This window comes from Gadus chalcogrammus, chromosome 6, assembly GCF_026213295.1.
Source record: "Gadus chalcogrammus isolate NIFS_2021 chromosome 6, NIFS_Gcha_1.0, whole genome shotgun sequence".
Taxonomy (NCBI): Eukaryota; Metazoa; Chordata; class Actinopteri; order Gadiformes; family Gadidae; genus Gadus; species Gadus chalcogrammus.
Genome location: NC_079417.1, coordinates 17,246,019 through 17,272,923, shown reverse-complemented (window position 1 = coordinate 17,272,923; position 26,905 = coordinate 17,246,019). Strand labels below are relative to the sequence as shown.

General features: G+C 45.9%; 2 protein-coding genes across 4 annotated transcripts in view; one reads left to right on the top strand and one right to left on the bottom strand.

Annotated features, from left to right (window-relative positions):
* Positions 1-8,613: 8,613 nt before the first annotated feature.
* LOC130384932 (hydroxycarboxylic acid receptor 2-like) lies at positions 8,614-10,355 on the bottom strand. The gene has a single exon (XM_056593340.1). It carries the CDS (start codon positions 10,145-10,147, stop codon positions 9,191-9,193), a length of 957 nt encoding a protein of 318 aa, XP_056449315.1. The 5' UTR covers positions 10,148-10,355; the 3' UTR covers positions 8,614-9,190.
* A 1,489-nt stretch (positions 10,356-11,844) lies between these two features.
* LOC130383884 (huntingtin-interacting protein 1-related protein-like) overlaps positions 11,845-26,905 on the top strand; it is a 28,834-nt gene continuing 13,773 nt past the window's right edge. Inside the window, exons 1-14 of one of the 3 annotated variants that reach the window (XM_056591766.1) lie at positions 11,845-12,874; positions 19,165-19,228; positions 19,476-19,618; positions 20,025-20,081; positions 20,205-20,285; positions 20,779-20,855; positions 21,381-21,442; positions 22,652-22,792; positions 23,690-23,747; positions 24,107-24,182; positions 24,697-24,849; positions 25,116-25,168; positions 25,278-25,350; positions 26,677-26,860. In XM_056591766.1, the coding sequence (XP_056447741.1) occupies positions 12,782-12,874; positions 19,165-19,228; positions 19,476-19,618; positions 20,025-20,081; positions 20,205-20,285; positions 20,779-20,855; positions 21,381-21,442; positions 22,652-22,792; positions 23,690-23,747; positions 24,107-24,182; positions 24,697-24,849; positions 25,116-25,168; positions 25,278-25,350; positions 26,677-26,860 (1,315 nt within the window). In that variant the 5' untranslated portion in view covers positions 11,845-12,781. Of the gene's footprint in view, positions 12,875-14,311; positions 15,838-19,164; positions 19,229-19,475; positions 19,619-20,024; positions 20,082-20,204; positions 20,286-20,778; positions 20,856-21,380; positions 21,443-22,651; positions 22,793-23,689; positions 23,748-24,106; positions 24,183-24,696; positions 24,850-25,112; positions 25,169-25,277; positions 25,351-26,676; positions 26,861-26,905 lie in introns of those variants that run through there. The other 2 variants (XM_056591765.1, XM_056591767.1) reach the window with 2 other exon arrangements.

The window sequence follows — 26,905 nt, the reverse complement described above, 5'->3', positions numbered from 1 at the left end:
TGCATCTCTTATAGTTATAAGCAATGAAAAAAAGCACACTTAACAGTTATTAAACAAAAATGCAAAACTATGCAAAACAATTAGTTCATCAATATTATAAACAATCACTAAATATTAATCTAAATATATAATATCTAAATCCTAATAATATGTAAGTCTAAATTACAACATGGCAAAATGGCACTAACATTTCCGGCCCCTAATTGCTCATCATGGGGATGACAATTACCTGACTAAAACTAAAGAATAATTTTGCATATTCTAATTTCCTTCTGTCCTCTTTCATAGGTCTAAAACAACATAAACAACCTCGACCAATCTAGGTGAGGTCTACAAGATGGGCAACTATGGAAAATAATAAAGTCCTCGATAATAATGTCCTTTATTGTCCATGAGATTCTTCCATCTCGAGCAGGAGACACAACTTATCTATGGGTCTCTCTAAGGTGCTGGTCTTTGTTTTGACAAGGACCCAACGGACAAACCCTTTGGCCTTTGGCATCGGGGATTGTCTTCTCCACTTTTCCCATTAACCAGGACCCTCTTGGAGCCCTCTCGTCCACGATTAGTACGATGTCTCCCTCTTGGACATTTCTCCTCTTCTCCAGCCACTTCTGCCTTTCTTTCAGGGCAAGTATTCTCTGGACCAGCGCTTCCAGAAGATGTCAGAGATATACTGCACCTGCCTCCATCTTCATTTTGAATATAGATCTTCCTTCTGAAACACACCTGGAGGGAGTGCTGGTTTTCCCTTGAGCAAGAGAAGATGATTCGGCGTCAGTGGCTCTAGGTCGTCCACATCATCAAATGACTTGGTAAGGGGTCTGCTGTTGATCACTGCTTCTACTTCACACATCACAGTTTGCAGACATTCATCATCCAGTGACTGGAGCTTCAGAAGGTTGGTAAGTATCTTCCCGACTGTTGTTATCTGTCGCTCCCAGATACCACCGTGGTGCGACCCGGCAGGTGGGTTGAAGATCCAAGTGACTCCTCTTTGCTGTAGAGCCTCAGGGATCTGGGACTGGTTCCCTTCTTTCATCGCCCGGCGGATCTCGTGTTCTGTAGCTACCAGGTTCGTTCCATTATCGGATCTCATAACCTCCACTTGTCCTCTTTTGGCTATGAACGTCTCACTGCGTTTATACACAAGTCGGTGTCGAGAGAGTGCGAGATTTCTATGTGACCTGCTCCGACTGTAAGGCAAGTAAACAAGACTCCATAATGCTTGACTTGCACGCGTCCACGCTTTGCTTCAAAGGGGCCGAAATAGTCTACACCGACGTTAGTGAACGGTGGATGGTCAGGCAGTAGACGATCAGGTGGTAGATTCGCCATCTTCTGTTCACTCACAGCAGCTCTTCCGGCATTTCACACACTTTGAAAGCACACTTCTCACCGCTGCATTTCCTTTGCATATCCAGACCCTTTATCTCAGCTGAGCAAGGGTAAGGTTTCTCCCTCCATTTCCGATTTCCTCATGAGCGTTCCTGATGATCAGGGTCGTGATGTCGTGAACCTTGGCCAGGATAGCTGGATGCTTTGTGTGTTCTGGCAAGGCTGCCCGGTGCAATCTTCCACCAACCCAGAGAACCCCATCTTGGAGGAAGGGATCCAGTTTTATGATAGAACTACTTCTCTTGATCTTTTCACCTTTCTGCAGAGCGCGAAGCTCCTCACGGAAGGTGTGACTTTGGCTGAACTGAATGATCACAGTTTCTGCTCTTCTTACGTCCTTGACAGTCAAACGGTTTCCTTTCAGGATGGATCTCCATTTCTGCATGTGGTTCTCAACTGTCTTGATTTTCACATCTTGACTTTCTGAAGACTGGTCTTGAGACTCTTACGTCTTCCTTGTTACGCACAGACTTCGAAGCAGCTCCTTCAGCCTCAACATCCAGGTGACCGCCTTCTTCAGACTGTGCCAGTCGGAGTAGTGATGAGTCAGCTTGAAGAGAGGGCCTGTGCTTGAGTCGACAGTCTTGATGATGTTCACACTGGTCGTACGCTTCACATCAGCATCGTCTTCACTTATCTCTCTTGAGAACCCTGATAGGACAGGCCAGTGAGACTCACTCTTGGCTAGGAAGTCAGGACCTTCAATCCAATTCTGACCCTTTATGAAGTGCTCTGCATTCAATCCTCTTGATGCGTGATCAGCTGGGTTAGAAGTCGTGTTGACATACTTCCATTGTGCTGGCCTTGTGTTCTCTCTGATTGTTGGCACTCTGTTCGCAACAAATGTTTTAAAATGAGCGCCGTCGTTGTCGATGTATCGGAGGACGGTGGTGCTATCTGTCCATAGCACAGACTCTTCGAGGTCCATCCGAAGCTCTCACTTCATGATCTTATGCATTTTTAACGCAATGGTAGCCGCGGTGAGCTCGAGGCGTGGGACTGTGACTGGTTTAAGCTGTGTCACTCTGGCTTTTCCTAGAAAAAACGAGCAATGAACTCGACAGTGGCTGTTCTCGATGCGGAGGTAAGTGACGACGCCGTAGCCCTTCTCGCTAGCGTCTGAGAAATTACGTTACTGACGTTACTGGACCAAATCCCTCTGGCTTGATGCACCTCCTGACAGAACAGCTAGCGAACTGGCTCAGATCAGACAGCCAGGCGAACCATCTGTTTGCCACATCTTCTGGAATCTCTTCATCCCAGGTAATTTTCATTCGACAGAGTCTCTGGACGATGGCAGCCGTAGGGGTGTGACGAGATCTCGTGCCACGAGATCTCGCGAGATTAAACTCAACGATATTACCCGTCGCGTTAAAAATCTGTCACGCGAGATTTGTGAGCTATCCAAACTTCTATTTGTGGCCTGTAGGGGCAGTAATGCGCCTTTGCTACGTCTAGACTGCCAGAACCTAACGAAGGAGAAGGAATAGAAGAAGAAGAGGAGGAGCAGGAGGGGAAGCAGGGGAAGCCATAGACATCTTATATGATAGACGGAGCATCGAATGCTACCGCCTACTGGCGCTGACGAGACGCGGGCCGCCATCTTGGAGTGGTCATCCGCTCCACTCAGTGTAATCCGTTTGGCTGGAGCAATGAACTGTCAGCGCATTTAATTAATCATACCTCACTGAATACCACAGATTTTCATGCGGTTATTTGTCATACCACATGGTTTGGCGTGTTTTATTTTTCAATACTAATTATACCAATAGTACGGTAATGTTAAATCTTGCTTGTGAAAAGTAATCCCCCGATTCCTATTATGGATTGTCCGCCGATTTGAGCAGGAATACGCTGAACAACAGCCCGGCATCCTGTTTCTGCTGCTGTTGCTGCTCCCGGTTGACCACTCCAAGATGGCGGCCGTATTTCTCGCGTCCCAGCAGCCAATGCTCCGTCTATCTATAAGATGTCTATGGGGGAAGCAGCCATAGGCAGTCAGAATGACGTCGGAAAATACCCGTATTACCGTCGAAGATGCCCCCGCCACTTTTAAATCATTTGTTTGGCAGCATTTTGGGTACCCGGCGGAAATGATGAATGGCAGTAGAGTGACTGATAAGACACGGACAATACCAAGTTGTCAGTGACATACTTGGTCAGACTCTGTTTGCACTATATGCACTCTGTATTGACGGAGTAGAACTTTGATTTGGTTTTGCAGATAATATTGTTCGCACTTGAAAAAAATTGAATTATTTAATTAAATTTATTTTACTTTAGTTTTCAATTTTAGTTTTAGTTTCAATTTAATGCATGTAAAGAGTTATAAGACATTTCAAAATGCATGTGCAACTCGGTTAAATAAAAGTCTGTTGGTCCAGTCGTATATTTTGTCATTGTAGTTTTCTTAAAATCTCGTCTCGTTCTCGTGAACCGAATATCGTGTCTCGTCTCGTCTCGTGAGCTGAGTGTATCGTCACACCCCTAGGTGGACTGGCCATCTGGCATACTGGGCATCGTCCCGGTGGGCCGTTGACCAAATGTGGGCCGGTCCGCTATGTTTTGTTTTTTTCTCTCTCTAAATTCCCTCCAATTGTGCCGGCCAATGGGCAACAGAGGGCTAGCAGTGTGTGGCCAGCATCAACACATATTATTGGTCTATGTTTGTCATTGTCAATCAATCATGGGCTGACAGGCTCAGAGAGCCCTGACAGTGCTGTCAATCACAACAGAAACTAGGGTGGGCTGGACCGCATGGCATGGGCCGGAGTCGTGGGAGTCGGGACGGAGCTGAAAATGGATAAGCGTAAGAAAAGCCCGGGTGGCGCTGAAAAACTGCGACTCTGGAGGTGGAAGCTGCAAAATGTTCAAAATGTACAGATCTATTTGGTGCCGGGGTCAACACCCCAGCTGGTGCTGCTGCGCCGGGAGACGAGCGAGTGGAGGCATATATGCTAAGTAACGTTAGCCTGGGGCTAGCTAGGCTACATTTGAGACATGTCCAAACTAAAACTTTTTACATTGAATGTGATTCAATTCAATTCAAAGTGTTTATTGTCATATGCACAAAAGAGATGTTCTCAGTTGTACAATGAAATTAGGTGATGTGATGTGACCTAAGTAACTGCATACTTGTGACAACATATTAGCCCAGAGTTGAAGGGCTGTGACTGTTGGTAGTTGTGGTGGATTTTGTTTAAATATGCCGAATTGTGATATTAATATGGGTTATTATTGTTCAGATGATTTAGCTAAGGTAGCTAACAGCCTCTAACGTCAGCAGTCTCTTGTTGCCATAGCATCAGTAAACATTGACATTGACTAATGAGCTGTAAATGGTGATGCAGAATCATGCTATATTGTAAATACAGATGAGATACTTTGAATTTTAGCACAAAATACAAGTAAACTAATAGGAAATAATTTGTTTAATTTGCAATATTTGCCATTGAATTTATTGTAATCTTTCAATTCATTTATTGTTTACTGAGGTGATGACTGTTTCATGTGGTGAGAGGAATGCAATATGTGTATGTTTAAAGGTTTATATGAAGAATTTCATATTGATGATTTTAATTTCAAACATCTGCATTTCTTTTAAGTTCAATTAAGAGTTATGCTGGTAGGCCTTAGGGCTCTTTTGAGACTTAAGTCATCCTTCATGACGGATACATTTGTTCACTAAGTGTCACTACGTCACAAAAAGTCTACATGGCTACATATACTTGTCACTCAGTATACTGAGTACAAGTTCTGTTTGGTGTTTCTTGCAGGTCATGAATTTGGTGAGGAGTGTAGCTGGCTGGCTGCGGACGAGGAAGTAGGGCAATATATATATTGAGAATTGATATATATATATTTTCTTTTATGGCTGTGTGAATAAGTCTAAATAATGGCACAATGCATTTATAAACGCATAGGCCTATATATAGGCCTACGATATAAAATATTGCAGTAGTCTACAACGAGCATCGATAGCAGAAACGGACTAATAAGCTCTCCATAGATTGAGATCACTTCACATTTGCACAACTACATTTGATAGGACAGCATTATCTAGATCTGAACTATGGGGCTATAACCGAATGATGCACGCAAGAGCTGCAGGCAAACATTTGCAATTTTACAAATGCATAATTTTTTAAGTCATTAGTTTGGTTGACCAAGCGTAGCTTTTAAAACGTCTGCATTTCAAACCAATGTGCAGAATTGTAATTCTGTGTCCTAATATGGTGTTTTCATATTGATGTTGCAGAGGCTTGCAAGGTTGCAGCTCCTTCTGTCACTGTTTTTGTAGCGATTATTATTATTATTTGTTATTATTGTCCGAGTCTGGTCTTAACTAATGCTGGGCTTACACCAAAAGATTTTCACATTCACAGACTAAAAACTGCAAGAGAGAATTTAGCGTTGGATCAAGTGTGATATTTAACAAGGGTTTTGTAGATATGTAGATATGGGGGTTGGAGATGCAGCGACCAGAGGATGTCTGTTAACTTCCTGTTCAGGTTTCACACCTTTCTTGTCAGCAGCACAAGAGACACAAACTTGAAAAACAAAAACAAAAAAATGCAAGAACTGCTATTTGCAGTGCTGTACTATTATTCAGATGTATGTACTTGATTAAATTGTTTTAATAAGTACATACAGTGTTCTTCCCGTTCGTCTCGTCCCACCCCTAGTGCTGATAATGTAGTGGGCTGGTCTGGACAGAAAATGCCAGGGCTGAATTTTTGTCCCAGTCCACCCCTGCGTCTTGGCTGACACATCTTCTTGTGGAGTTGGGTGTCCGCTGGTGGAGCCTTGACCTTTCTCAGGCCTGGCCTTCTCTTGGTCTGTGTTCTCGTCCCTTTTGCTGTGAAGCAGGCTTGGGTGTTTCTTGCTGCAGATTTCACACGTGGCTCTATTTTTACAGTCTTTTCCCATTTGCCCTTGGGTGAGACACCGGAAACAAAGTCCTTTACCTTTAAGGAACTCGATTCTCTCTTTGTTTTGGCAGACTTCTTATTTTCTAACATGTGCTCAGGTTGTGTCTTTTGTTGCAGTACAGGCATGGCTCTTGAAACGCGTTGCTTGTCTGCTTGTTCTTTCCAAGTTCTGAGGCATCCCCTTCATCTGGCCTAACACTTGTGGCACAGCCAGTAGTTCTTCTCGGTCCGCCTCCCTTTGCAAATCTAGTGCTTGACTTGCTCTTTTCTTTCGCTTCGAAGGACTCTTTGACGTCACCGAGCAGTGGATCTAAAGCTATCTTAGCTTGTCTGTTGATGTACGTCACAAAATCAGAGAACTTCCTTCCCTTTCTTGTATGTCGAAAGCTATAACTCTCCATCTTTCACGAAGTCTGAAGGTCAACTTTGACACGACGATCCGAAGGTTGCTCGGGCTGTTCATCTCCTCAAGGTACTCCATGTCCTCCATGACATTGTTACATCCGGTGAGATAGATGGAGAAGCTGTGAAGTGACTTGGCATCTTCTGCTTTAATTTGAGGCCATTTGACAGCCTTGTCTACGTAGGCCGCAGCTATTTTCTGCTCATTGCCATAGTGATAGGTCAAGAGCTTTCTTGCTTCATTGTAGCCTCGTCGTGCGCTCATGTGGTCTTCATCGTTGTCTGTACGACTGTGGATGATGTGCTCAAAGGCCTTCAGGAATGGCAGGAACTCGAAAGGATCACCACTGAATTCAGGGACTTCTCATTGAGGTAGGTTGGCTAGTCTCTGTTGTGTGACTAACATCTCTGTGATATCCCTCTGGTTCAGTATCACTTCGCAGAGTTCAACTTGCTTTTTTGCACATAAGACGTGTCTAGTTGGCCTGTGACAAGCACTGTTGTCTTGGATAGCTCTAAAACTGCTTGTCAATTTTGGTTTGATATCTGGAGTATGTTGATCGATGGTTGCTGCTGGCGGCATTTTCTTGTCGAGGTAGGAATTCATACCGTCGTCGTCCATGTTATCGTATTCTTCCAGAACTAGTAGCTTTGCTGTGGACTCTGCGATAGCAGTTTCAACGTCTAGCTCCTCCATTTGAGCGTTCAACTGAATCTTCTTGACTTTCAGCTGTGCTTCCAGTTGAGCCTCTTCCAACTGCAGTGCCTGTTTCTTATGAAGCGCGGCTGTTCGTGCGAGTAGGGCTGCACGGTTAACTTCCTCTTTTCTACGAGACGATGCATGAGATGACGCTTTGGATACATTTGAGTGTCTACTGCGTACACTTCGTGCTGTGACTGAACTACATATTTCTAGTACAGCGGATGCACTGTTGTCTGGATCCACGTCTTTGGTGGTTATTCAAGGTTGCTAGTTCGATCCCCGGCTCCTCCTAGCGGAGTGTCGAGGTGTCCCTGAGCAAGGCACTTTTATTGCTCCAGACGAGCTAGCTGTTGCCTTGCATGGCTGTCACCTCGCATGGCTGACACCGCCGTCGGTGTGAAAGGGTTCATGAATGCGTTGGCTTATTCACGTTTTATTTAATCAGTAAATGTTTTCAAAATGGATTGTTTGGGTCACAACAGAGACTGTGTATGGGTGTATGTGGGAAATATATATTTTTGAATGTATGTATTATTCAAAAAATGCAGAAATATTACTGAAATTAAAATATCATACATTATCAGGTTCTTGTTTAGCGAGGGCTCAGTATTTATGTTGAATACAGAAATGCAATTTTTTGGAAATACCAAACTTGAAAGGAGCACACAGTAAATGTATTTTATCTAATGAAAGTTCTGCTCTTTTCACAGTAGAGATGCAGAGACAATAGCTTAGAAAAGCCTTCTAGTGTTGGGTCGATAAAGAAAGATAAGAAAGATACCAATAGAATCAATTGGTCACAAGTTTCTGGGCTTGCTGAGTTCATTTTCTTTGGAATTTCTAGGGAACTCTACATCGGCGGCAATAAATCTATTAATGAGATGGTCTTTAAACGTTCACTTCTTCTTTTGACTACTAAATGCAATCTTGTTCATTTTCTCACTAAGCTGAGAGAAGTTCCCTCAGACGATCTGGCTGGGACAAACAAAGTTTAATGTAATTCAGTAGCATGTGGCCATGTATTCAGAGCTCCACTAACAAACCATCATCAGCAGCAGCAGACAAGCCCACCCTAAATAATGAGTGGATTCCACATGTTGCTTGTTTCAGAACAGTTGCCATGGTGAAATTCAGAGACAAAAATTGTGTGTGGATTGCAGTAATGATTTTTTTCTTTTCATTCAGCAGTAACTTTATTTTTTTCCAACCATTTACAGTTTCTTAAATGCTGTGCATGTTTACATTGTTTACTGTTTACATTGTTTATTGTTTATTTAGACTTTTGAACTTTTGTTCAAATCCCTTCACTTGATTTAAGCCATTTAACGCTTCTTTATGTATTAATCTATATGGATTAATTAAAAAATATTTTCAACCTCACTTTGTACTACAGCACTCACCGCATTTTAGTCTCGACATCCCTTATTGAACATTTGATAGAAAATGACCAATCAAGTAACTTTGAAATACATACATACATACATACATACATACATACATACATACATACATACATACATACATACATACATACATACATACATACATACATACATACATACAAAAGTTTAAATGTTGATGTGACGGGGCAATTCAATTCCTAGTTTCCTCGATTAATACTCACATCCTGTCATTGTCTTTGTCTGCCAAACAAACCATAACGGTGGCTCTGCTGTGACTTAACATTGACAGGTAAGTGGCAAGGTAAATCCAGGGGAACAGCAGTGACTGCTTGGCCTCCCAGCTTGCTGACAGACTAAGAGTCCAGCTCCTGGGTGGTCGCCTCGTCGCCGGTGTCTCCGGCCCTCCCCAGACGCAGGGCCCGCCTGCACATGTTCCTGAAGGGGGGAATGGAGAAGTAGAGGACCAAGGGGTCCAGGGCGCTGTTCAGGTAGGTCAGGATGAGGGTCAGGTAGAAGGCCGTGTTCAAGTCCTCCATCGCGTCACAGGCCTTTGTCCCCGAGAGAACACCGGCGATCGATCCCTCCTTCAACCAGATGAGCAGCTGCGTGACGTTGCTAGGCAGGAAGCAAACGGCGAAGACCACCACCACCACCATGAGGAGCCACAGGGCCTTCCTAATGCGCGCATCACGGGCCAGCTGCCTTCTTCTCAGGTGGGCCACGATGGAGCAGGTGCAGAACACGATCACGGCCAGCGGCAGGAAGAAGGAGAGCAGGAACAAGCTCCTGTGCCAGAAGTGTACGACGTCGAGCCCCCCCGAGTTGATGTTGAAGCTCTCGCAGTCGGTGGCGTTAGGGCGCGGCAAGGCGAGGAGGTGGGCTGTCATGGAGAAGGTGAGCAGCCACAGCCCGGCGGCGCCGCACGCCGCTCTCACCACGCTCAGCGAGTTGAGCGCGTGGTGGGGATGGACCACGCGCACGTAGCGGTCCACCGCCACGGCCGTGAGGAAGAAGATGCTCCCGCTGCGGTTCATGGCCAGCAGAAAGAGGGAGATGTTGCAGAAGGCCGGGCCGAAGTGCCAGGTCAGGCCTGCGGAGTAGTAGCTGGCACGGAAGGGCAGCGCCACGTTGAGCAGGAAGTCGGCCAGCGAGAGGTTGAAGAGGAGGACTGTGCTGCTCTTCCAGGGCTTCAGGCGGAACAGGAAGATCCAGAGGGCGAGGCCGTTGCCCAGGACCCCCAGGACGAACTCTGTCCCCAGCAGAGGGGGCAGCGCGCTGATGAGCAGAGGGGTATTGTAGATGCATTTCATGTCGTCTGCTGAGAGCTGGATGATGAGCTGGTTGATGAGTGGTTCTTCAAAAGGGGGAACACCAACTGAGGCGCTCTATTAGGAAATCGTTTGTGAAACCGAGACGATGTGGAGTTTTTATATATTCAGTGGCATGAGTATCAGAGTGACCTCCCATGTGACATCATCAGCAGCAAATGCCCACTCTGAATAATGACGTTCCTATCTTTCCTGTGGAAAGATATTTATCTTTTTTACCATACAGTGATGAAGTTGTCATGGTGAAATTACAGTTTCTAGACAAATATTGTATGTGAATTGTAGAAATGATTGAGATGAGGTGACTGAGAGGGCTGTTACATTTTGTTAATTTTGGAGCAATTTTGTTCCTTTTTTCTACTTAGAAATGGTAATTTAAAAAGTCTATATTAAATCTATTAAATAAAGATGATCGTGATCAGATGAGCTTTTCCATAGCAAAGCAGAGGAGAGGACTGTAACCTAACGTTCGTCTGACTGAATTGAGCTAACGTCCGTTGCATTGCGTATTTATCATCAATGATTACCATTAAAATAACATAAAAAAATAACACATAACGTCAGATCGTTTCAAGGTCCACGTGGGATATTTCAGGCGCTCTTGGGGGCCCTCTGGTGGCCACGGAGGGACCTGAGCAGGCGCTTGGGTCACTTGCTTGAATTGCTCAGACCTCATGAAGCTGTGCTATCATGCCATTGAAGACAACGGATTCCAGTATAATGGAAAGATAACGTTGACTAATGTTTCTGTTAAGATATGTTCAACTCTGCTTAGAGAGAGAGAGTTTTCGCTTGAAATTGTAAGTTAAGAGTATGTAGACCTAAGTAAGAATCAAAACTGCCCAGAAAATCTATATCCATACTCAAGTTTAAAGATCTAAAAGGGCTGTTCGTTATATTCCTGTCAATTGACAGAAACATTAACAAAGTCAAAGAAACAATTGAATCTTGCTAATGGTGGTTTAAAGGTCGTGCCAAAAAATGTGAGCTAGCCAGTCTGACCTGTCAGCCAGTCTGAGACATCGCTGCTCCTTTCCTGTTGGTTGTTGCGCAGCGTTTTCTTCCCTGAATACCTGGGAGCTGTCAGCGTGAACAGGAACAACCCTAAAGATTGTGTTCATCACGCAGTTCAAGACCAGATTAGTAATATGTCAGATTACCGGAACTGCTTGTAAAATAAAACCAAACGCATTGCCTAAGGCTACAGTGATGTTCAGACTGAGGGTTACAGCAGGGGAGCCAGGAACATTATTGTTTATATTAGGCCTATATATCAGGACAACATGTGGTCTCTTTCCTTTCCCTTAGACCTAAGAGCATACTGTATTGATTAACAGCAGGGGTCATCGTCATGGTAGGATGTGGCGGTATTTTGGGCCCAGACAGCCCAGACCACAGCCCAGACCACAACTACTTAGTTAGCCTACATTATAATGCTCATGTTGATCTTTTTGCAAAAATGACCCCCCAAGATGTCAGCAAAATATTGACATGTACTCTATTCAGAAGGGATGTCCATGACTTGTCCAGCTCTCTGTCCGTTATGCAGCAGGTTGATGAAGGGCGACATGTTAAACTGCCATGGCATCGCTAGGCTGCAGTACTGAGAAATCAGGAGGAAGAGAAAGACCAGGTCCAGATCAGATCTGGACCGAAGACTCGTGAACCTTCTCCCTCCACCACTCAGAAACACAGCTAGTTTGTGTTTTAAGAAAGTTTAAAAGGCTTCAAGTCAGAAGACATTTTATCTATAATTTGGCTGTCCGCATCAAACATCTTCTGTATTTACGTTTTACTTTGTATGCCTGATTTTAACAGTTTATCTTTTAATCCTCACATTTGGTCACGATTTTTTGCAGTTGTTGTCTAATGTAAAATTTACCCCCTTTCAATGTAAGATTTTATTTGAGTGTTTCTTTGCCTCCCACTGTTAAGCATTTTGTAACACTGTTGAAAATGTGCGATATAAATAAATGTACAGAAATAATAAAGTTGCCTAGTTCCAGTACAGGAAAGTCAAACATTAATTTAGTGTTGCTTTGTATGCAGCCTCATTCTCTGCAGTAGAGATAATAGGATCTGTACATCCTGGTTTCATAGTTCACCATATCACCAGCAGTGGCACCTCCTCAAACCTGTTAAGTCATTTTATCTGTCTATCAATCACGAAAAATATTATATCATATTTACAAAACTGAGATTATTATACTAGTAATACTAATAACCGAAAGATCTGCCACGAGGTCCAAGGAATTCAAACTAGTCGAATCTCTGGCAATGTAAATGCAATCCTATAATGAAAAGCCCTATTGCTTATAAATAATGGTACATGCAGGATGATGCAGCAATGCAGGAGGCGTCAGGAACCATTAGGGGAGGAGGCCTTAATGAGGAGGAGGCGTTAATGAGGAGCCAGGGGGCGGGCCATCACGTGACGCCGCTCCTCTCTTTCTCCAGCCCCGCTGCGCTGCATCCATCATCAGGAACAGCGAGCCTTGAAATGCTAGTCCAGAACGGAGGCGCCTACGATCGCTCGCTTTCACTGGCACAATAAAACCCGACTCATCCGAATCTCCTCATCGGTTCCGGTTGTAGATCACAGCCCACCAGCGGAGAATGAACAGCATCAGGCAGGTGCCCACCCGGGTGAAGAGCCGCAGGGTCGAGACCAACCTGGGCGCCGAGAGGGAGCATTTTGACAAGCAGCAGGTAAAGTCACCGTTCACACGCTGGTGGAAGATAAAAGAGTCGGACCCGGGATGACGGAATGGCGGTACACGTTTGGATTTTGGAGAATCATGTTTTATCTATTTATCTTCGCTTGTACTTAACGAGTGCTGGTTGTCCTGCAGTCCTCCACGTTACCGTCACCTTGTACCCGGCACACAGGCCACATAACCCGGGTTAGGAACGCTCTTTATCCAACGTTAAGGCTAGCTAAAGCAGAAACGGAAATATTAGATTTGAAAGTATGCAATCTACAATGAATGATGTAATTTAATGAACATCAGTCTGTGAAATCTGTGAGACCGCAAGCTAACTGCATCATACTCCTCACCCTCCAGCCGACCTGTCATCACACTGGACTTCTCTTACTGCTGATAGTGTTGAATTGCTCTCACAGGACATTCACTAAATACACGAGCATAACCACACTGATCTCATTTTCAAACTGACAGATTCATTCTAGAGTACCTATTTTGGGTTTGATTGATGTGTTGATGAACTTTACAGTTTATTGTACTGTACGTTTTCTATAGGACTATAAATTGATTAATGGCATTGAAGATACCACAACAACAAACTCTGACTGACAGCCTGACAGACCAACTCTACTCTTTACTCTTAAACTCCTTACCAAATATGTACCTGAACTCCATTGTGACTCTGAAGCAGGAACCACATGCTAGTTGATAGCAACATTCTGGTGTTGTGACTCTGCCTTAGTCTGCCTGTCAGGTTCAGGCTGATCTTGTCCTTCCTGTTCCACCACATTTGCTCTCTTGCAGCCATTTTTTTTTCTTCTCTCGAGCTCTGCAGAATCAGGGCGACCGGTGAGAGTAGACTGCAGGACTCCAACAGAAGGCCTGTGTGCTTCACGGCCACTATAGAAATTGGGTGTGTCACATTCTTTCACAAAAGGAGATCTGTGGTCCTGGGCCCGTTGGCCAGTCCTGTTTTGGTACGACCGAGCAGCAGTCTTATCGAAGGGGTTCATGAATCATGTGTCTTCATCTGATCAGTATGAAGTACCCAAATGTGGTGAGACAGTGTTGGATCGACACCGGGCCTAGTTACTGAAATATGTGCATAAACATGAGTCTAGGGTGGACATATTCAGCCAGAATATAGACTGTTGATTTTTCGATTTAGTCCAATCAGGCGCTGGGAAGTTTCTCTTCAGAAACACGTGTGTGTGTGTGTGTGTGTGTGTGTGTGTGTGTGTGTGTGTGTGTGTGTGTGTGTGTGTGTGTGTGTGTGTGTGTGTGTGTGTGTGTGTGTGTGTGTGTGTGTGTGTGTGTGTGTGTGTGTGTGTGTGTGAGAACATCACCTGGCACTGACTCATGTCAGCCAATCAGGGACGGTTTTCACCGGAGTTGTGTTTGCTTGGCTACCGGGTTTGATCGCGGTGCTGCACAATCCCTAAGGATCGAGTGTTGTGGTAGAGGCGAGCTCAGTGGCCTTGATGCTAGCCCTTTATTCAAATACATTCCTGGTCGACGCCTGTTGTTATTAAATGAGGGCTTTTATAGGGCTACTCCACTAGTTCCCTGGCAGTGCTTGTTCCATTCATCAATTAGATATAGACAAAAAGTACAACATTGAAAGAGAGAGAACTTTAAAGGGAAGGGATGGATTAGTTTGACAACATTTTCATGAGTGCACCTTCTGTGTGATCCAAGAAGGAACTTTCTGATGCAGATGAGAAAATGCTGAGTCATGGATTGTTGTCGCTATGATAGCGAGGATGCAAGCTGCGCTCCGCAAGAGGGACATTTATTGTTCCATTAGACGGAAGATATCCTTGTCATTGACCCAAGCTAAATATTGCTGATGCACACGGTGCGCTGAAGGACATATCTCTTTCTCCATCTATTCCTCCTCCTCTATCTATAGCCCTCTGCATCTCTCCCCTGCTCCAGCCTCACCATCACCTCACCTTGTTACACCCTGCAGGACGCCAATGTCAAGTGGGCCCCTTGGCTCTGCTCTGTGTTTAGCGCCCTGCTGGTCTGAGGAAGCCCGTGAAGGAGAGCAAGAGGAAAGAGAGGGGGTTTACAAATCCAGGAGACCCTTTGTTTAGTGAATCAAACGTTGCTTAATTTATTTGACTCATCGAACCAAGCACGAATGGTTTATGAGTTTTGTAGGGCCTGACAATTAAACAATTATTTTTACATATATAATATCCTTATTTAGTTGATTATCAGTGTTAATTAGTGAAAGAAAGGACCCCTGTGTTTTATTTCCTTGTATATTCTCCATCGTCGATGTGTTGTATGTGATCTCACAAGATTCACATTCCATGACAGCGTTTGACAACGTTTGTCCATAGCAGCAGTTTTAGTTGGCAATGGGGAAAGCTTCCGGGTTTCTAAATGAGTGAATAGAATGATAAACCAACAGAGCGAAGACGGGCAGATTAAGATGCTGACAATATGTAATCATCTGCTCAGCAACCAGGTTGTGCCCAACCTGACTTTACACACAATACTTGTTAGTTTGACACACTTTACCATCATTCACACATTTGATAATAACCTGTGATTGATATTCAACAGACTTGCTGACACACACAAGTTATCAATAATAATTCAATGTATTTTTGAAAGGCAAAAACAAACATGCTGATTACAAAAAAAGTCACACATTTAAACTTGTTTAAGCGGGCTTTGCATGCGAGTCCTGAATCTGTCTAGCATTGCTCTCTGGAACTAGCATTAGCCTCTTCTGCTGGGGTCACTCATGTTGATATCTGTGACCTTGTCGCTGTGGGCAGCTATGTTTAATTACACTGATAAGAGCCCGCAATATAAGTAGTTGTTGCGACCCGAGTGTCCAGTTTAAGAGCAGCAGCTCCTCTGATACTTGCTTAGCGGCGGCCCAGGTGTGTCTGATGAGGTGACATGTCCAAACACATGGAGACGCTGAGGAAAAACAAAGAGGACAAGGTGAGCAGGGACACGACGTGTGTGTGTGTGTGTGTGTGTGTGTGTGTGTGTGTGTGTGTGTGTGTGTGTGTGTGTGTGTGTGTGTGTGTGTGTGTGTGTGTGTGTGTGTGTGTGTGTGTGTGTGTGTGTGTGTGTGTGTGTGTGTGTGTGTGTGTTGGACAGCGGTGTTGTGGACAGTAATAGTGAGCTGCAGATTGTGTCTAGGACCAGGAGGATTAAAGCAGCCCCCCCCCCATCTGGGGATTTCGACCAGGCTAACATGTCCGGGACTCCGTATGCCCCTCACTAATCTCCCCAGAGAGGCGGACATTTACATATTGCCACAACAGGCGAGCTCTCCTACTCTTACTCAGGAATTAGAAACGGTCGTATGGTGTCCTGAAGGATTTTATAGATTAACATTCCTTCATCAGATCCAAATTTGTTATGTTTTTTCCACATATTATACAGCGGCAAGAAGTATTTTATATTCGTTGGTGTTGAAGTCTAAATAAGCGTTTAAGTTTCTATTGCATGGTACAAAAAAGCAATTTAAATGTGTGATGTATACTTGAGATAATGATGTAGGATTACTTTGTAAGTGAGGTTGGGCAATGAGGCTCACGGTTACTATTTTAACTGCCCTTGAGCAAGGGCATCAAACCAGCACGTGCTCTTGGCGCAGGCTAATCTATGACTTTGTTTGTGGACCAGCTTCCGTAATTCATTTGACTTTCATTGAGGTGTGTGTGTGTGTGTGTGTGTGTGTGTGTGTGTGTGTGTGTGTGTGTGTGTGTGTGTGTGTGTGTGTGTGTGTGTGTGTGTGTGTGTGTGTGTGTGTGTGTGTGTGTGTGTGTGTGTGTGTGTGTGTCTCGGATGGTCACATAGTGTTGCTCCTCTCCGTGGGTCTCTTTTATGTAACACTCCCCCGTCCTCCTTGTTGGTCCCTTCCCCTCGCTGCTATGAGTGTAAATGCCCGCAGTACCCTCAGCCTCACTGTTCACCAACCATCTGCTGAGCACTCTCTGCCAGCCCCTGTTTACCAGAGCCAAGCCCCCTGCAGCTAACCCAAGCAGTCGGCCCTCCTCCCCCACTAGCCCTGTTTGTCAGACCCCAGGCTAGACCATCAAGCCGCTGGGCCAGACCACCAGACCACTGGGCTTGGATGGTCAAGACCGAGACATTGGCAGTGAATGTCACAGTCAGAAGGAAAGAGTCTTCGAGGAACCTCCGATCCCTCCCCTCACTGGCCTTTCTCCACAACCGCTCTAAGTGTGAAGTCTCCCCAACAGCCATCCATGTGTGTGTGTGCGTGTGTGTGTGTGTGTGGGTGTGGTTTTCAGCCACAGTCGTCCCTCTGTGCTTTGTTTAGTGCCCTTGTATGATTAGATGGCGGTGGGGAAAGAGGTTTGCCAACTTTATTGACTGTGGCAACTCCCCAGTGATGTGTGCGTGTGAGAAGGATGTGAAATAGATTTGTAGGTCTGTGTTAATGTTGTGATGACAGACAACTTCTTTGCTCAAAGAGGGTAATGTTACAGGGAGAGAGACGTTCAATGTGACTGATAAAGGGAGACTAGGTTGGAGATATCGTTCTCTTGAGTGATAAGCATTTGTCACTATGAACGCTGCATTAAACACTTTATTTGATAATTCATGGCTCAATGTTTGGCTTCGCTTTGTGACTGAATCGCATGCCCAGACGAGGCACGGTGGCCTGAGTTTCAGCGTTAAACCGTTTTATTTACATCCTGCTCGTGTCGTGTTAATAAAGCTTTGCAGACGGTTGCCCTGCAGCTCATGTTGACATCACATGGTTTAGAACGTTATTTATCGCTTGGCGCGGAAAAGCATCCCCACAGTGAGGGCGTGAGAGTGTAAGGCTGTCTGTGCGTGTGTGAGGACCCGTGAGATGCCCTTTGTTTGGATCTGAGTGAGGACTGTGAACGTGCAGTGTGAACTGTCCCCCCAACCCTTTGCTCATGGGCACTCGCTGTGTTTGCATACATTTACATATTGGACCATGCCAGGTGTACACTCCTGTCGCAGGAACCCGGACATCAGGGAATTACCCATGATGCAGTTCAGTATTATTCTAATCGGGCCCAGGCTTCCATTCCTCTGGTTGTCATGACAACAGATTATTATGAAACACCAGTAAAGTGTACGTTACCGGAGTGGAGGATATATATATCTAACCCTTGTTTGCAAGTTTCTGGCGCTTTCCTGTGACCCTTGAACCCTTGAAGAGTTAACGTGTTACAGAAGAGCCAACATGTTCTTCTCGACTGGTGCTGATGGGACTGACTCCAGCATGAAACTCAAGAGGAGCCAACAGTGCGGCCAGAGGAGATAAAGACAAAACAAAACATGCACAAATTGTTTGATTCAACTCGGGGGTTGTTATGCTACACTAGAATGAAATGACCAGCTAATTGGTGGATGTTGTTAGAGCAGAAGGAAACTGCCAGCTCATTGGTGGATGTTGTTGGAGCAGAAGGAAACAGCCAGCTCAATGGTGGATGTTGTTAGAGCAGAAGGAAACAGCCAGCTCATTGGTGGATGTTGTTGGAGCAGAAGGAAACAGCCAGCTCAATGGTGGATGTTGTTAGAGCAGAAGGAAACAGCCAGGTCAATGGTGAATGTTGTTAGAGCAGAAGGAAACAGCCAGCTCATTGGTGGATGTTGTTGTAGCAGAAGGAAACCGCCAGCTCATTGATGGATGTTGTTGGAACAGAATGAAAGGGCCAGCTCATTGTTCACTGTGCTATTTTGGAAACATAAGGATGCTGCTAGAAGATATACCTGTATGATGACGTTCAGTTGGACCTGTTTGGGATAAAATGGGCTCAAATATGACTGGAATGTGCTGCCCACGCCTCGTCTCTTCTGGTAGGGAGGACACCAAGGCAACTTCATTCATAGATAGCGTCATGCTGTATGATGACTCATACACTTATATTTAGAAAGTCATGTAGCTGTAATTAGAAGCCAGGCTAGCCTCATTACTACCTGGTCTGTCTCTGTGTATTGCTGACTCATTGACTCCCCCAGTCAGCACCAGGCTCTTGGGCACGTTGTTGTTCTGTTGGCTGAAGCTGATAAGACTGAACCACATGACCCAAAGTACACTAACCGACCGCACACGGACGCACTAAACAAAGGGAGGTCCGCGTTCACATCACGAACACGGCCTGCACAAACACTGGGCTCCCAAGAGAACGGTTCACAATATGCTGAGTTAACACTCAGTGGCTGGGGTATTCCACAGGGAGAGTTTGGACCAGGATTCCTCCTTCCTTGGTTGTTTAGTGAACCTGTTTCCTTTCTGTGTCCACTGTTCTCCAGCTCAGCAGCATCAGCAAGGCCATCAACTCCACCGAGGCGCCAGTCAAGGAGAAACATGCTCGTCGTATCCTTTCTGTGGGAGACCACTGCCTCACTGCCTCACTGCCTCACTGCATCCCAGTCTCCTCAGTGTTGCTCTTGTTTCAACTTGGAGGCGATGGTTGATGTGTTGTGTGCAGCGATGTGGTGTTCGCACATCAAGGGAATATCTTGGTATTCATTTGTCATTCAAACCCAAAGGCCTGAGCACAAACAGTAGTCGACCTGCATACGCCGCTTACATCGTTATGCGTCCTTAACCCTTGGGCCAGGCATTATACTGGGGACCCACAGGGAGAAGGGGGCCTACACCTTCTGGTCCTACGCCCTGGGCCTCCCTCTGGCCAGCAGCTCCATCCTCAGCTGGAAGTTCTGCCACGTGCTGCACAAAGTACTACGAGACGGACACCAAAACGTAAGGGCACCCAACCCCTCTGGCTGCATGCAGCACCTCCCCTTAACAGCATCTAGCTTCCCTTAACCTACCCCAGCATCTCCCCTAAGATAACTCCTTAGCTACCTCTATTTTCTTCCCTTAGCTAACCCTAGTTTTTTCCCTTAGCTGGCCCTAGTGTCTCCCTTAGCTGGCCCTAGTGTCTCCCTTAGCTGGCCCTAGTGTCTCCGCTTAGCTGGCCCTAGTGTCTCCCCTTAGCTAGCCCTAGTTTCTCCCCTTAGTTAGCCCAAGTGTCTCCCCTTAGCTAGCTCACCGTCCTTTTAGCTAGCCCTAGCGTCTCTCTATAGCTTTCCCTAGCCTTTCCCCTTAGCTACCTAGCATACCTTTTTGTATTAAATTGAAAAGTATATTTGTTTAACCTTTGCAGAGTCTACAGGACTGTATGAGGCACCACAGCAGTCTGATTGAGATTGGGCAGCTATGGGTGAGTTTGAACCGTATTGCCAAACAGCATTCCTGATTAAAGGTGGAGTGAGGTTCCTTTATGTTAAAGCTGCTGGGATAAAGCTGAAGCTAACGCCTGTTTGCTCACTCTATTGGTTTCCAGGGCAACCTCCACGACAAATATGGACAGCTGGTGGCTCTGTATTCCAAGATGCTGTGTACAAAGATGGAGTTCCACGTGAAGGTAAGAACAAGCTCTCCGTCGTGGCTGGATGTGTATGTGGGGAGGGGGGGGGGGGGGGGGGGGGGGGAGTAGGGCTAGGGCTAGGGCTGGATGAGCCCATTATATTGTGCCTCATTGCTGAATACCAAATATAATCGAGCAGCAAGTTATAGTTTTGGAAAATTTGAAGAATAGAGGAGACGAATACTGGTTAGCTTATTTACTCTTTCTAAAAATAGCTGTTCAATCATCCTCATATTGCTATAATCAGAGCAGAATATAAATGATACAAACACGTTTGGCTTTAATCCACATCAAATAACGTGTTAAAACGTCAACCCCTTTCTATAATTTCATTTCCATAACGATGAGGGTCGCCATGTTTGATGTTGTTACTGATGACAAGTCGGACAAGACGGCTCTGAAATGATACCTGAAAAAAACGTTTTTAACCAGCCTGAGCTGGTTTCTTCCTCCAAGTTGTCTTGAACGTCTGAAATGTATTTTGACACAGCATCCCGAAATCCGAGCCAACCTGGAAGTCACAGATGAAGTCCTAGAGCGAGCTGCAGGGACAGACATCAATAATGTGTGAGTCTCTTCCTCCTCCGTCCTTGTCGGCTCCCTCATCAACCCTCTTCCTCCCTGTCGGTCATTATATCATCAATCAATACATTTTTGTGTTTTCTGTGAATACCAATGTTGCCAGCATTGTGTGACATAATCGGAATATGAATGGAATGGAATGAATCCTTAAATTGACTTAATTGATTCAAATGGGAAATGTTTATTTTACTTTCTATACTTACCTGTCCCTTATGATAGTTTGTCGATCCCTTTTAAAACAAAGAAAAGAAGAGACTACTGAGATCCCTGTGATTAATTATTTCAAACATTACACATTTTTGGGTTTAATCCAATTGCTATAATCCCAACTCACGTAATCCATGACTCTGACTCCACGCCCTGAGAGTGAAGCTAAACGGCGAGCTGAACGCAGGTGGAGCTCCGTACCTCCGCTGCCCCTCAGGCCCTAGGAACACGGCAGCCATTGTCCCTTCCGCGCAACGCTGTGCGACCGTCGCTAACAAGGGTATCACCTTCTCCTCCCTGCAGCTTCCAGCTCACCGTGGAGGTGTTCGATTACATGGACACGGAGCTGAGGTTGGCTGAGACAGGTGAATGGACTCCCTTACCGCCTTACCCAGCCCTCCACCTCCCCGGTAACCTGAGGCCCCGGTGCTCAGGCCAGGGCCTGGGCAGTACTCTCATGTGGAGCGTCAGGCGCCTTGCTGCTGAATCCTGGGGAAACAGCCTTCAGTCTATTGATGTTAGAATGGGGACGGGAAAGGTTGGGTTGGAGGCCCCTGATGACCCAGACTCGTTCCTCCCTTACTTTGCACCGTAGCGGGGCATGCTAATTAGCAACTGAACTGCCCGTCGTTGAGAATTGCAAATGAGGTGCTCCTTGTTCGAGACGACAAGCGAAAGTTGCAACTAAACCAGCTCAGGCATGCCACGTGTACTCGCTTGCCAACAGTTATCTATCCAACTGGGAGGTCAATGTTTTGTCCACATTTCCTTTTTTACCACAAGGAAATAATTCAAGTAATGGAGTGGATTTCCTAGGGTTTATCTTTTGTGGTGTGGGTTGACCTCTGCCTTGGAGGATGTGGTCTTAACGTCTGAGATAAACAAAGTCCTCCATAAACACCCTGCCTCCTATTGGAGGAGGCTAATTTTTTTAACTTTCACCCATTAAGTTGAATCATTCTTGTGGCACAGTAACTTATTGTCTGTACTGCATCACCGTAGGTCCTTTATGGCCCTTTGTTTTGATGTGGATATGGGGAGCCTTCCTTACTGCTTACTGTCATTGCCGACTCAAGTTTAAAATTAAATCGCAGCATCTGTTTTTTTTAAGACAATCATGTGATATCGATTGTTTTTTAATAAAGTCCCAATGCGTATCTTTTCAACTAGTTTAACACTTGAACAAACCTGGACATGTCTGTAGTCCATGCTGATCGATAATGGTTTCAATTATGTTATCAATAAACCCACATCCTATAACTGATATATTAAAAAAATTAAAATGCTGCCATACGTGTTTAAACATATTCAATCAGCTACACCAGTTTGGCCCAACCAGTTAAAGGACACAACACAGTTTATGATTTATTCTGAATGTTTCCGGAAATCTCGACCTGAATGATTCATGTAACTAAGGTTTTTTGCTCTACTGTTTTGGTTGATTATCCTGCCCGTTGTGTGCTCATGGGTCAGACTCCCGACTGCAGTGTGGGTCAGACTCTTGCCTGCGGCGTGGGTCAGACTCTTGGGTTTTGTGACTCACAGACTCTGTTGTGTTTTATGCGTTCCTGCAGTGCTGCGGCAGCTCAACACGTCCATCGCCATCTCCACGCTGACGGCGGGCCAGTGCCGCCTGTCTCCGCTCATCCAGGTGATTCAGGACTGCAGCCACCTCTACCACTTCACCGTCAAGCTGCTGTTCAAGCTGCACTCCTGTGAGTCGCTGCCTTCATGTCTGTGACCGGGTGTTTTCTTTCCTTTTGAGGGGCGAGGGGGTGAGTTGCTGTCGTCAGGCCTCGGCTGTAACCTGAGTCCATGGCGTTGGTAGCTCTGAGAATAGAGAGGCTAGACCTGGCTGGTTGGTCCTCCGCTCCTACTGGCAAATAGATTTTATTGGTGCCAATCCTTTTATTCAATTATTAGACGGGTTTATCACATTCCTGCCCCAGACACGGATAGGAGATTATTTTTCTTCTGTCCCGGCATGTTATTTATTAATTGATGTTGTGACTTAAAGACATTTTCAACAAATATTGCAGAAAATGCTTCTGAATGAAATTGCCAATGGTAGCTTTAATGAAAAGGCCCTATGTGCCACGAGGCATATGGAGGACAGGTAACCGCTTTAATGAAAGCTTGACAGCGAGTGGAGCGTCTGTGTAGACTGTTTGTGTAGTTTGGCTGAGTCTTCTCCTGTAGACACGTGCCGTCTGAGATACACTCCCATCCACTAACCGTTTAACTACCAAACAGGTCTTTCAATACCTTCTTTCCTGCTTGTATTTTTTGCGTAGATTAAGGTTCCATGGTGAGGATAAGTACATTATGATGTTTTATAGAGCTATCATTGAGTCCATAATACGCGATGCTCTTGGTGTGCCCAAAGAGAGAGAGACAATAACATACTTACTGACTTACTTGTTGTCACTTTGTATAGAAAAGTACTGTAATGTAAAGATTTACAACCAGAATGCATCAAAGTGAAACTTTAGAGGGATTGCCTCTATAGTTTATCTTGTTAAATCCTCCTCAGACGGCATCATACTGTCCCACCGCACTTCAAATGAGAGACAATAATTGAGGGTGTTGTCCCATGTGACCTGTGTTCCCAGGCCTCCCAGCGGACACGCTACAGGGCCACAGGGATCGCTTCCACGACCAGTTCCACAGGTACGCCGCCCCTGCTCCTGTTACTCTGATTATCCATCCATCCTTCCGCCTCCCGCACAGACCCTGCAGAGATGAAATACTCCCTTAGCCATTGTCCCCCCCCTCCCCAGGGCCGGTTGTCACGGACACGGCAGGGAGAACTGCTTACGTGTAGCTCCACATTAAACCACAAACACCACAGAAGAAGACACAACGTTGACCTCAAACTGACGTTGTCTCCTACTGACAAACAAAGAAACTGAGTGTGTGTGTGTGTGTGTGTGTGTGTGTGTGTGTGTGTGTGTGTGTGTGTGTGTGTGTGTGTGTGTGTGTGTGTGTGTGTGTGTGTGTGTGTGTGTGTGGTGGTTATCCTCCAACAGTCTCAAGAATTTCTTCAACAAAGCGAGAGACATGCAGTACTTCAAAAGACTGATCCAGATTCCTAAGCTGCCTGACGTAAGCAGAGGAAGACTGATCTAGTTTGAATTGTATCATCAACTATTGTATTAGGACGCATGACTGTTTTATAAAGATCAATACAGTCTTTCATTTCCTCCAAATATAACCCATTGTGGTCCGTGTAGCCTTGCATGGCCTCCCCCAACAGCCCTCTTACGCACTTATTGTTGGATTTCCTGGAACTTATGTTATATATTATTTATTAAGCATCATTAGAATATTACTTGGCATCGTGTAGCGACTTATCTTAACTATCTTTGTTGTTTACGGGGAATGGGTTAACCTGATGGAGTGCTTGGCACATGTTTCTATGAACATCCTTACTGTACTCACAGTGATATATTGTTGTTTATCTTTCTTCTGAAAAATTAGCTTACTGTAAGTTTCTTTGGATGAAAGCCTCTGCTAAACGCCCGAAATGTTAATGTGGCAAAGTCCTCACCGTATGAGTCTAAGTGGACCACAACACAAGCCTGCTCCTCACACCGTGCCGCTCCGTCCTCCGTCACAGTCCCCGCCCAACTTCCTGCACGCCGCCTCGCTGGCCAAACACGTGAAGCCGGTGGTGGTGATCCCCGACGAGCCGCAGGACGACGAGGACGACGACCCGGAGCCGCTGATCGAGGTCGGAGACGTCCCCACCGCCAGCAGCGCCCCGACCCAGGTACCGGCCCACAAGAGGTCGCCTCACACACTGAAGTACATCAGTCTGAGACTTGGAATCTAATAACAGTGGTCAGAATGTAAGGATATCTAGACTCTTCTGATGTTATAGTAGCACTACAGGGAGTGGGAAAGGTTGAGGCTGCAGATGGTTCCTACATCACTGAGGTGGGAATCTGTTGGCGCGCACACACACGCAACCAAAGCCCCCCCGTTAGAGAGAAAAGCACATTGAGTTATTAGAATGCCTTTTCTCTTCCTCAGCAGTTTGACATCTTTGACCAAACCTTCGGGGCTCCCAACGGGCGCTTTGATGACCGGTGAGTTGTTACTTAATCGCTTCAGTAGACTGTGTTGTTGTTGTGTTCTGTTGCATTGTGTTCTGTTCTGTTGTGCCGCCCTTAACTGTGGGCCTTCTGGTTTCCATAGGGACCAGCAGATTGAAGGCCTCAAGCGAGACGTGGAGATGCTGCGGGCAGAGCTGGAGAGGGTGAAGGCTGAGGTGTGTGTGTGTGTGTGTGTGTGTGTGTGTGTGTGTGTGTGTGTGTGTGTGTGTGTGTGTGTGTGTGTGTGTGTGTGTGTGTGTGTGTGTGTGTGTGTGTGTGTGTGTGTGTGTGTGTGTGTGTGTGTGTGTGTCCTCTATACAAGGTACTCAACAACACCTTGCATAATGAGATCCGGACATGTGTAAATGGCCGCTTCTGTCTGCACTACAGATTCTGATATTTTTGGTTGCCTAGCAACCATTTAGCCCTCTCCTTCACACCCCGGCGACAGATTGAAGCCTGCGCTCTTTATCAAACCCTGGAGTACCGCTCGCCATGCAGCAGGCCTCCGCTCTGGGGTGTAGTGGGAGTCGGAGGGAGGGTTGAGTCAGAGCACTCTGGTTCCTTAGGGGGCGGGTGCTAATACTGGCCGGGCCGTGTGGAATGTAGCGGGAGGTCTTCAAACAGGAAGTGATGCGGGGAACCCTGTGTGCCTCCCGCCCTGGGAAAACACGATTCTGATTGGCCGGAGGGGTGTGATAACCGTACAGCTCAGGGTGGATCATCACATATCCACATGCTTTCTAAATTCCACAACAATTTCCAGATCAATGGTACAGCCCACCAGATTACTTTAGATCTCGGATCATCTATCACTACACGTCAACTGCGTGGGGATTAGAAGAATTCTACTCCTAAAGTGCGTTTACCATCACCATCAGTTTGCAGACGTGTTTGACGTCCTTGCTTGACTGGCTTTGTCATTCCTCTCTGATGCCGTTGTTGTTGATCACCTGGAAATACGTCATCACGCCACACTGCTCAGGCTCATTAACGCCTGGCCCCAAATCAAGGCGAGTCATTGACGTCATCTTGCATGTTACGTTGATGTATTTAGTATCATAATTTCCTGTTAATATTAAGTATTGAGCATTGCTTCATTCCAGCACATGATATAGAAGGAAATTGAGGGATTCTCATTGTTAAATTACATTTTATTTGTATAGCCCTTATTCGCCATTACAGGCTTAACAGGCAATCTATTTATGACACCCCCCTTGCCCCCAAGTGGGCAAGAACAACTCCCTTAATCAGCAAGGAAGAAATCTTGAGGAGGAACGCAGAGTGGGGGACTCCTCCTTCCAGGGATGATCAGGAGTGCAATGGGTGCCGTATTTGACACGCATTTATATACGATGAGGTGCTGGCCGGTTAACCATAAGGAGAGTCCAGGCATTCAGTCGCAGTCACCGCAACACGCTAGAACAGACAGAATAATGAATTACAAGGGAAAATTCTTTCTGTCCTTCATGTCCTCCTCCCTCCCTCCTGACCCGCCCCAGGCCCAGCGCTACATCACGCAGCTCAAGTCCCAGATCAACAGCCTGGAGGCGGAGCTGGAGGAGCAGCGGGCGCAGAAGCAGCGCTCCCTGGTGGAGAACGAGCAGCTGCGTATGGAGCTGGAGGCCACGCGGCGCCGCAACGCCGAGCACGAGAGCGTCCAGGCCACCTTCAGCGAGGCCGACAGTGAGGACCCACCGGCCCCCCACCCTCTCATCCGCAGACACTGTG

Coding starts and splice junctions, on each gene's coding strand:
- LOC130384932 (XM_056593340.1), bottom strand. CDS start 10,147: ATGAAATGCATCTACAATACCCCTCTGCTCATCAGCGCGCTGCCCCCT.